At 49.5% G+C, this 11,428-nt stretch overlaps 1 protein-coding gene across 1 annotated transcript; it reads left to right on the top strand.

The window, feature by feature from the left end:
- The first annotated feature begins 606 nt into the window (after positions 1 to 606).
- On the top strand, positions 607 to 2,259 carry Sowahd (sosondowah ankyrin repeat domain family member D). Its single transcript, XM_004872167.4, has one exon. It carries the CDS (start codon positions 787 to 789, stop codon positions 1,711 to 1,713), a length of 927 nt encoding a protein of 308 aa, XP_004872224.1. The 5' UTR covers positions 607 to 786; the 3' UTR covers positions 1,714 to 2,259.
- The last annotated feature ends 9,169 nt before the right edge of the window (positions 2,260 to 11,428 follow it).

Genomic DNA, 11,428 nt, shown 5'->3' with positions numbered 1-11,428 from the left:
AGGAGGGAGGAGAGAAGGCAGAAAGCTGAGCCTAGAGCCAAAGAGCGTCGGGGCAGCAGGGGAATACCCCTTCTCAGTTCCCTGGGAGGGCTTCGGCCAGGACGCAGGACTCGGACTTCTCCGCGGGAAACCCCGGGCATCCCCGGTGCTGCGGGGAGAGTCAAGGTCACCCAAAGGGCGGGGCAGACAAGCCCGAGTCACCTGCTGCAGCCCAGTCGTGTTCCACCGATTGCTAGGCGCTAGGCTCGGGAAGGCGGCGTCTAGGGGACAAAGTGCAGGGAGATTCCTGAAGAGATAAGAGGGAAGGCGAAGGAAGGGGGTGGAGCGAGCGCCTTGGAGAGCAAAGGTCGGGCGTCCAGGGGCCGGCCCTGCCCGCCCTGCCGGGGAGGAGGCGCCCTAGAGCCTCTTTCCACCCAGGATGCTGAGAACCAGAATGCGGGCCGCTGAGAATCCAGCCCGTCCCCACCCGCCTGCGGCCGGAGGCGGGGCTGCTCTGCTCACCTGGCCGTTGGGGCGGGATCGCCCGCGTCCCGTGGCAGCTGCGCCCACGGTGGTACTCCGGGCGCTGGAGCGGGGCTCGCCGCGGGCACTCGGCCGGACCTCCACGCCCCCCACTGTGCGCCAGGCCCTCCCCTAGCTCGCTCCCTCCCTCTGCCTCCTCCTCTGCGCCCTCCCTCCGAGCCCAGTTGCTCAAGCCGCTTCCTTCCCCACCGCCTGCGCCAGTTCCTCCCCCGGTGGGGCCCGGGAAGGGCAACGAGCACTTGACGCCGCCGCGGCCGCGAGACCATGGCCCAGCCCCGAGGGGCCGCAGACCCGGCGCGCCCGGCCTCCCTCGCGCCTACCCCGCAGCTGCGCAGCTCGAGAGCGGACAGGGGTAGCCTGGGCAGGTACCGGGGCGCCGCTGCCGCCTCCCGGGAGCCCTCCTTCCAGGGCTCGCTGACGCTCTCCGGAGCCGGCTCGGGGCGCCGGCGGGGGCCGCGGAGGGAGCTGCCGGGGCAGCAGGGGGCGGCTCCCGCCAGGCGGCTGTCAGAGGAGCGCTCTGAGGAGCCGTCCTCCGGCGGGCTGGGGGGCAGCGGGCTTTGCCTGGAGCCGCGGGAGCACACGTGGATCCTGGCGGCCGCGGAGGGCCGGTTTGAGGTGTTGCGGGAGTTGCTGGAGGCGGACCCCTGGCTGCTGCTGCGGGGCGACCCGATCACGGGCTACAGCGTGCTGCACTGGCTGGCCAAGCACGGGCGCCACGAGGAGCTCATTCTGGTGCACGATTTCGCCAGGCGCCGGGGACTGCCGCTCGACGTGAGCGCCGCGGGTAGCGGCGGCCTCACGCCCCTACACCTGGCTGCACTACAGGGCCACGACATGGTCATCAAGGTGCTAGTGGGCGCCCTGGGAGCTGACCCCATGCGCCGCGACCACAGCGGCCACCGGGCCTACCACTATTTGCGTCCCGACGCCCCCCAGAGTCTGCGGGAGCTGTCGGGGGCAGAAGACTGGGAGCCCGCGTGTGGCAGCGATCGCCACAACACCAACAACAACAGCAGCGGCGCCGCTTCCTGGACGTCGCGACGGACCCCGAGCGCTGCGGGCGCCACGGCTGTGGAGAAGAACAACAGAGCGGCGACCCCGCTGGCCAGAGTGAAAGACGCCGCGGGCAGCCGGGTGGCGCAAATCCATGGCCTCTTCCGCCATCTGTTCCCCTTCTTCCAAGACCGTTGAGGGCGACGGAGACTAGAGAGCTAGGAGTGGGAGGCCTCTTCCTCTCGGGTTGTTCCACCACCGCCGCTGAAAAAGAGGCGCCTCTGACACATTTTGAATCTGTGAGGAGCAGACCACGCTGGCCCGAATCAGGTACCTGTCCCAGGCCTCCCGCAGCCACCAGCCAGAAGGACCCGGAGACTCAGGCAGCCCCTAACAGAGGGGGAGCCCAGGATCAAGCCCAAAATGTTCTAGACCAACAAGTTAGGAGCAGGGAGCTAGTCTTGCTTGGGAGAGAGAACAGTAAGCGTCCTGTAGCCATTTCTGGGCTGGCGGAAGCGCTGGTTTATTGGGAAGCATTCACCAGAAGAATGAGTTAAAACTGTAAAGCACTGATGCACAGGAAATGCTCAGCTGCCTGCCTAACCCTGCCATTGCTGAGTCTCACTGCACAGGTGGTCAGTCCCTGGTGATGTACCCGGAGACTACCCAGGCCTTCCCAGTACTGTTCTGATGTATCACAGATGACTTCTTAAGTATATTAAAGTGCAATCGTTTCTCCCTTCACATGACAGGAGTGCCTTTTTTCCTTCTTAACGACAAAGGGAGAAGCTGCATATGTTTGCAGGGAAGAGGGCACCAACCCAACCAGGCCACAAGCTTAGGGATCCAGGCTCTAAGAGTGATTCTCAGACCAAATGGCCAGAGCTGCACACTGAAGGAGTCTCCACCTTGGCTCTGAGTAGAGACACAGTTCACCCATCTCCTGAGCTCTTTGGCTTCCAGGTCTGGCCACCTGCACAAGTCTCATCCTAGAGCAGTTATGTAGGGGGCCTAGGGGTGGTGAGAAGTCTCTAATTCTACAATCACTGATATTTCGTAGTGTCGTGTGATTTTATTTAACTTGTGCCCTCCAGTGAGATAGACCGTCTGGTACTTTTTTCAAAGATAGGGCTTTCCTCATCCACATTTTGAAAAAATTAAGCTCAATACACAAGTTGTAGTTTTGCAAAATTGCTTCCCTTCAGAAATACCATGAATTAAATAGAATATGAGAGGGTTGACTCAACCTGAAAGGAGGGAAGAGCAGTTGGTGGCCTGTGATCCATGCTGCCTTAGACAATGCTGGATTTTTTAACATAGTACTATAGCTGGGTGCAGGGTTGCCTGCCTGTAATCCCACAGACTCAAGCGGCTAAGGCAGGAAGATCACAAGTTCGAGTTCAACCAGATAACTTAGAAAGACCCTGTCTCCAAATGTTAAAGATTTTTAAGGAGCCTGGTATGTAGCTCAGTGGTAGAGACCCTCTGGGTTCAATCCCTGGTACCACAATAAATAAGTTGATGAACTAGCACTGTGTCTCTGGAGGCTTGAGCAGCACTTAGTGGATTGCTGTGTTCCCTAGTCTCTGAACACTGGAGAAACAGTCATTACAACCAAGAATCTCCATCCTGAGCCACCCCAGCCAGGTTTGCACCTCCGCCTGGTGGGTCTGTGTTCCCTTTGTGCTGGAAACATTCATGGTTTCTTTTAATAACCCATTAGGAGGTTCTTCTCATCCATTAAATTATCTGAACCCTTCCTGTTCCCATTTTCAGCCTGCCCCATTAACCATATTTATAGTGTAATGGACTAGTTTTTTTTTCTTCTTCTAAATTAACTTTTCTTTGGTGGTTGAATCAAAGTAGGGAACATAGCAATCTATTGAGTGCTACTCAAGCCACCAGAGAAACAGTACTATTTAACTGATGTACAGTGGACCCTCAAGTTACGATCGGCCTGACATACAACTTGGGTTCATTAGGTTAATAGAAGCTTCATCTGCCTCTTGTTATCTACAGCGTGTACCCAGGTAAACATCCAGATCTCAGCTGTAGTGACTTAGTCACAACCAATCCTCCCTCGGGAACAGATGGCGTTCATAAGTCAAGGGTCCACTGTATTTATTGTAGCACTAGGGATTGAACCTGGGGGGAGAGTGAGCAGTTCCCAGATTCTGGCATTGGCATCTGCCAGTATCCCCCCCATCCCTCTGCCCATTCTACAGATTTGGGACCATGGTTACTGCTCCACGGCTCCCTTGACAGCTGCCAAGGTGGGCAGGGCTTCCTGGCTTGGAGGGAAGACTGGCAGGTTGGCACGAGCTAAGCATTCAAAGGGCACTCTTATAACAGTAGTCTTCTCTTTATTGGAAAAGCTGGAAACTAAGCATCTTAACTATTAGCAGATTTAGGGACCCAAAACAAGCATCTGTCCGGCCCTTTCCAAAATAAAAATCAAGTCAGCTGGAAGATCTGAAAGCGGCTTTCAGCTTTGAATTTTTTTTCCTCGTAGTCAGCTATTCTTCCCCACAGATTTTTCTCACCATATGATAATTGCCTACCCTACCTCCTCCGTGTAAAATTGAGGTCTGGCTGCAGGGGACAAACTCCCATGCTGAAAACTCCCCGTGCCTAACATCAAGCCATTGGCATTTCTGGTATGCTTTCAAGGCAAGACTGGTATGCTTACCCCAAGAGAAAGCAAATTCCCTGATAAACCTCTTTCCAGGGGAGCTAAGCGGGAGTTGAGCAGATGATGTAAAACCATATTCTAGTGGTGTGCCCCCCGCCAGAGACAGGGACAGAGGCGGAGCTATGACAGGTTAGCATGCAGGTTGGGGTAAGGGGTGCTGAGGACACACCAAGAATAGGGCCTGGCCTCAGCAGAAGGTGCAGAGAAGGCTTTCCAGGGCTGAGGAGGAGCTGGCCAGTGACTGTAGCAAATGCCAGGAACCATAAGTCAGCCGGTTTGGTGGGAACGTGGGAGCCAGGGAGCGGTTAATGGCAAGGCTGTATGAGCTGATGGGGTCCAGATCACACTAAAAGAAAAACAGACTTTAGCAAAAGGTAGTTGGGAGTCACAGAAGGTTTCTGAGCAGAGTAACCTGATGAGACTTTGGAAAGTCACTCTGGCAGGTACATGGAGAAAACTGGGGGCCAATGTGTCACAAGCAAAGTGATTCTGGAACAGTGTTTCAAGAAAAATCAGACATTTCAAAGACCTGGATGAGGGCAGCGCCTACACACTGTTCTTTCTCCTCTAAAACCTATGCTCTGGTGAAACTTACCTAGAAGCCCCCTGTGTAAAACTGACTGTGTGGAGTCCCTAAGGTTGAAACTTCGTTGAGATCTCCCCTCCTCTCCCACTTCTATTTGAGACAGACAGACACACAGTACATAGTACACAGTGGCCTCTGAAGCAAAATTTAAAACCGCTGGTGTGGTGGGAAGTACAATACTCAGCTTACCCTGGGTTCAAGTCCTGACTCTTGAGCAAAGGCTTGCCTCTCCGGGCTGCAGTTCCCTACTCAATAGAGTGGGGACAGTAGTCTCTAGTCCTCCACGACCTTCTATGGCTTTATTTGCTGGCACTTAGCAGAATGAAGCTGTGTAAATGTTTCCCCCAGCTCTACATTCTCTCCCAAAGTCCTTTCATCTCTTTCCTACTAACCCCATGCAACTGTCTCTCTGCTGCAGTCACACAGCCCTCGCTGGCCTGTCAGTCTTGTTCTTCTGAACTCCGGGATCCCTATCTGCTGTTCCCTCTCTAGACCCTGCCTCTCTTCCTTGCCCAGTCCCTCACCAGGCCCGTGCCCACTCTTTGGGGCATTTGATGTTACCTCAGGCTAGGTTGGCACCATGAACTCATTTGTGATATCATTTGCATCTTCCTATAGTCCTAATCGCAACTGGCGTTACTATATGACCATCTCCCCTGCCCCACTAGAGGACTGGGGCCGAGTCTGTTTTGTGGACCATGGAATCACTAAATCTTGGCACACAGATAGTGCTCAATAGCTGGGGGGGGGCGGGTAGCTCAGTGGTAGAGCACTTACCTAGCAACCACGGAGCCCTGGGTTCCATCCTCAGTGGAGGGGGGGAGATTGATTGGAAGTGGAATCTTAGTTCTGACACCAAAGCACAATAAAAGAAGGTACAAATAAATTGGGCTTCATCAAAATTAAATTATTTTGAGCTCCAGAAGAAACTATCCAGAAAGTGAAAAGACACTCACATAATGGGAAAAAATCTTTGCAAATATGTATCTGAGAAGAGTATATATCTGTTACTGGTCATATATAAGGAACTTCTGTAACTCAGCAACAAAATGCATCCAAGAATATATGTGATGGGCTGGGTGTGGTGGCACATCCCTATCATGTCAGTACTCTGGGAGGCTGAGGCAGGAGGACTGCAAATTTGAGCCCAGCCTGGGCAACTTAGTGACTTAGCAAGACCTTTCTAAAAAAAAAAAAAAAAAAAAACCACGGCTAAAGATGTAGCTCAGTGTAAAGGCTCTAGGTTTAATCCCTAGTACCATTGTGTGTGTGTGTGTGTGTGTGTGTGTGTGTGTGTAAAATCTGTAATCCCAGCACTTGGGAGGCTGAGGTAGGAAGATCATAAATTCAAGTCCAGTGTGAGCTACATAATGAGAACTGTCTCAAAAATGTAAAATACAGGGGCTGGGGATTTAGCTCAGTGGTTCTGCCATCTGCCTCGCAAGCTCAAGGACCCAAGTTCAATCCCTAGTACCAAAAAAAAAAAAAAAGTAAAATACATTGAGAAGCTAATAAAAAATGGTGCCAGGGCCGAGGATTTAGCTCAGTGGTTCTGGCGCCTGCCTCGAAAGTTCAAGGTCCCGAGTTTGATCCCCGGTACCAAAAAAAAAATGGTGCCAGGTGCCACAAAAAATTAATACATAAAGATATTTACAATCTGATTTTTTTTTTTGCTTTTTTGAGGCAAGGTCTCACTATGCAGTTCAGGCTGGCCTTGAACTCACTATGTGACCCAGGCTGGCCTCAAATTCTCCGAGATTCTCCTGCCTCAGCCTCCTGGGTGCTGGGATTACAGGCACGTACCACCACACCTGGCTACAATCTGACTTTTAAAAAGACTTGAATAGACACTTATCCAAGGAATAGACACTTAACCAATAAGCGTATGAAAATGTGCTCAACATCATTAGTCCTTAGAGAAAGGCAGAGCAAAACCAGAATGAGATATTACTTCATAGCCACTAGCATGGCTATATGCAAGAAGTCAAATATAACAAGCATTGGCCAGGAGAGGGAGAAATTAGACCTTCACACATTGCCACTGGGAATGTAAACTGGTTCAGCCAATGTGGAAATAGTCTGGCAGTTTCACAAAAAGTTAAGCACAGAGTTACCATGACCCATTAAGTCTCCTAGGTATTTAAGAGAAATTAAAACAAGTGAGAAGGAAGGGGGGGAGGAGAACGGGCAATAAAAGAGACTAAGATGAAATATATATATGCACCAACTCTCCACACCATGAATATATTCATTATGTATCACAAATATGTACTAATAAAAAGAATAAATTTATTAAAAAATGAAAACATACATCCACACAAAAACTTGTACATGGATGTTCATAGCAGCATTACTTAAAATGGCTAAAAGCTAGAAATAAGACTGGGAATTTAGCTCAGTGGCACCTTCCTGGCAAGCACAAAGTCCTGAGTTCAATTCCCGGTACAAAAAAAAGATTAAAAGCTAGAAACAACACCAAGCCCAATACAAATGTGGTATATCTATACAGAGGAATATTATTTGGCCATAAAAGGAATGAAATATTGATATATGCTGCATGGATGAACCTTGAGAACATCATACTAGGTGATAGAACCACACACAAAAGACCACATAGCATGTGATTCAATTTACATGGAATGACCAGAATAGGCAAATCTGTAGAGACAGATTAATGGTTGCCCAGGGCTGGGAAGGAGTATTAAGCAGGTGAAGGCTAAAGGGCAGGGGATTTCTTTTTGAGGTGATGAAAATGTTGCAAAAGTGATTGTGTTAATGGTTGTACATATCTGTGAGTATATGAAAAACCACTGAAATGCACACTTTAAGTATGTGAATGGTTTATGAATTATGTCTTAGTAAAGCTGTTTTGTTTTGCTCTTTTGGTTTGTGGTACTGGGGATCAAACTCAGGGCCTCACATACACTAAGAAAGTACTCTTTCAATGAGCCGTGTTCCTGGGTCTTTTTATTTTATTTTAAGACAGGGTCTCAAACTTGGCCAGGCTGGCCTCAAACTTTGGATCCTCCTGCCTCAGTCTCCCAAACTAGCTGGCATTACAGGCATGCACTACCACACCCAGCTAATAAAGCTATTTAAAAAACAGAAACAATGGGAGGCAAATGCCTCATATTAAAAAGCAGTAAAGCTGGGTTAGGGTTAGGGTTTACGCATGTGATCCCAGCACTTGAGAGAGAGGAGGGTCCCTGTGAATTCGAGGCCAGCCTGGACAACACAAGACCCTGTCCTCCCCCCCGCAAAAAAAAAAGAGTCACTGAATTAATTAACAAAAGAAAAATATGAACTCTTATTTATCCTCACACCCCCAAGTATCCAGCACAGAACTGAGCACTCATTTTGCAGGCTGTTTTCGGTGAACCTGTTCCCTAGTTGACACTTTTCTTGGCCTCTGGGACAGAAAGAGACCTCCCTTCCCACAGGACTCTGGGTCACCTTCTCCTACAGCTCTCATGGCCCAGCAAGTTGATTGCATGCAGTGTGTTGCAGAGTCAGGCAAATAGCAGTGGGGAGTGGTGGCCTCCAGAAAGGGCAGCAGGGGAAGCACATAAACATATGGTTGACAGAGGAGCCAAAAGAAAAACAAGACTAGAGCAGCTGGGCACAGTGGTGCATGCCTGTAATCCCAGCACTTGGGAGGCAGAGGCAGGAGGGCAAATTCAAAGTCAGCCAGGATTACATTGTGAGATCCTGTCTTAAAAAATAAATAAAAATAAAAGAGTAGCACAGTGAGATCCCTTGGTGTGATGGTAAAAGAATTCTCCAGGGTCTGGAGGTCCTGACGTACCCCGATAGTTCAGCACCACAAACAATGTTCACAGTGAGGGTGGGGTCATCACAATGGAGTCAGGTATCTCGGGTAAAAAAGGCAGTCATTTATGATACACCCTAAAGAAGCTAACAGCCAAGGGGTAGGTGTGTAGTTCAGTGGTAGAGCCCTTGCCTGATGTGATGGTTTATACCTAGATTCCCTTCAAAGCCTCATGTGCTCATAGCTGGGGCTTTCGGGGGTGATTGGATCGTGGGGGCCTGATAGAATGTAATGTAATGTAATGTTGGGAGGTGAAGCCTGGCTGGAGGCAGTGGGTCCAGGCGATGTGACCTGGAAGGGTCTGTATCGCTCCCTCTTCCCTTGATCCCTATCCCCGCTTTCGGTCGGCCATGCCATGAGCTGTCTCTCCTCTGCCATGTGGCCCAGCCTTGGAACCAGTGAACTATGGACTGAAACCTCTATGAACTGTGAGCCAAAATGAACCTCTCCTCGTTTAACTTGTGGGTGTTGGGCATTGTGCCCCAGGGACAAGAAAGTAAGACAGCTGGAATGCACGAAGCCCTAGGTTCCATCTCCGTCACCACACACACACACACACACACACACACACACACCCCTACTTGTGCACACTCACACAAGCACTCACACACAAAGTTAACAAACTAGAAGCTTTGGTTTATAAGGGGTTCTTCAGTAATCCTGGAACCTTGTCAGTTAATGAAGTCTCCTGGGTTTCGAACCTCTAAAGATGTGATGGTCTTGTGTAAACTTTGAGAGGCCCTAGGCCCCAGTTATTCAGGAAACACTAACCTAGGTGCTGTGGTCCAGGAATTTTGTAGAGATAATTAAAAGTCCCCTCCTCCGCCCAGGTTCTCTGTTTCTGTGGAACTCGGGTTTGAATCCCAGGCCTTCACATTGAGCTGCATTCCCAAGCCTTTTTTATTTTTATTTTGACACAGTGTTATGGTTCGTATTTAGATGTCCCCCCAAAGCCTCATGCAAATGAGGTGGGACTGTCATTTTCAGAGGTAGCTGAATCTGGAATGTGTGATGCTGGGGTTAAGGGCGTGTGATTACTAAACCACTACATGTGAGTGATTAGTTTGGCACCACTCTAGTCCTGGTAGTCTTAATAAGGAGCAGAAAGATGCTGTTAAACCCCCTGGTTGCCTTTGCTACTGTGTGGGTGCCATGTTGTTTCTCCTCTGTGATGCCTGTTTGCCATCCCAGCCTTGGAGCCAGCCAATAATGGACTGAAACCTCTACGAACTATAAGCCAAATAAACCCCTGCCCCTCTAACTTCGGGTGTTGGGTATTTTGTTTCAGCAAGGAGAGAAAAGTAACTAACACACGTAGGGTCTTGCTAAGTCACTAAGTTGCTCAGGCTGGGCTCTAACTTGTAATCTTCCTGCCTCCCAGCCTCTGAGAGTGCTGGGATTATAGGCACGTGCCCCTGTGCCTGGCCATCATGACTTTAAGTAAGGAAGATTATCCTAGATAACCAGGGACTTAGTCAAGTCGAGAAGCTTTAAGAGCAGGGCTGAGGCTTCCCTGAGAAAGCAATTCCTTGTGTGGCCCGCAGCCTCTGCCTGTGCACAGCCATGCCTGGGAGGCCCAGGCTGCCCTTCCTGAAGGCCTGCCTTGTGGACCTCATCTGCCTCATCAGGACCCAGGATGACAGAGGCCAGTGCTTGGCAATAAATCTCTATCTCCTGCGGCTTCTGCTTCTCTGCTTGAACCCTGACTGATTAAAAGACAAAAAAAGAACCCATGTTACACGCCAGTACCAGAGATTTGCAATCAGATTAAAATATGTTCAAGTCATAAAGGACCTGGGTTCCATGCCCAGCATCACACACACCCCCACACACGAATTATTCAGGTGGAGCACACCTGGCACCCTGATACCATTCTCCAATGAACCTTGGTTCCCCGGAGAAATGGCTGCCTCTAGGTGTGTGACAGTATTGGATTATAACACAAAGTATAAACATTCATAGATCCTCATTGATATAAAAAATTATTGCCAATCACAGTGCACACCTATAAACCCAGCACTCAAAAGGCTGAGGAGAGAGGATCATGAGATTAAGGCCAGCTTGGGCTACATAGCAAGATCCTGTCTCAAAAAAAAAAAAAGATGAATGAGTAGAAGGAAGGAAGGAAAGAAGGAAAGAAAGAAATTATTGAAGAGTAAAACCTCCTATGCAGAAACATTCCAAATAATGCACTTCTCCCTCAAACAAGGAGATCATAACTCCCTATTCCTTAAATAAGGACTACACACAGTGACTTATTTCCAAAGAATACAGTGAGAAAGGAGGAGAAAAGGGTAACCCCACATGGGGAAACCCAACACCCTACGTCAGCCGGTGATCAAGGGCAACACTAACAGTGCTAAATCGTGGTGATGGGACACTCCCTTGATGTGATGTGATATGAGTAACACTTTACCCTCATGATCTTCCCCAAACCATAAGGCCACAGTCTAATCATGAGAAAAACACCAAGTAAATTCCAATAGAGGGGCATCCTAGAAAATACCTGACCCATACTTCTCAAAACTGTCAAGGCCACCAGAAACAAGGAAAATTGGAGAAATGGACACAGCTAAGAGGAGCCTAAGGACACATGATGACTGCAAAGTGGTATCCTGGATGGGATCCTGGGACAGGCAAGAGAAATTAGGGAAAAACTAAAGAAATATGAATAAACAATGAACTTTAACTCTCTATGTTATCTTCTTAGTTTTTTGTAAATCTAATACTGCTCTTGAAAATAAATCTACCAAATGGAGTACTACTCAGCCATAAAGAATGAGAAACTAGAGACATTTATAGCTAA

The sequence above is a fragment of the Heterocephalus glaber genome, unplaced genomic scaffold (genome assembly GCF_053883595.1).
Source record: "Heterocephalus glaber isolate CG9 unplaced genomic scaffold, H.glaber_assembly_v1.0 deba00001730, whole genome shotgun sequence".
NCBI lineage: Eukaryota > Metazoa > Chordata > Mammalia > Rodentia > Bathyergidae > Heterocephalus > Heterocephalus glaber.
The sequence above is the reverse complement of the archived record's forward strand: the minus strand, read 5'-3'. Positions and strand labels throughout refer to the sequence as shown.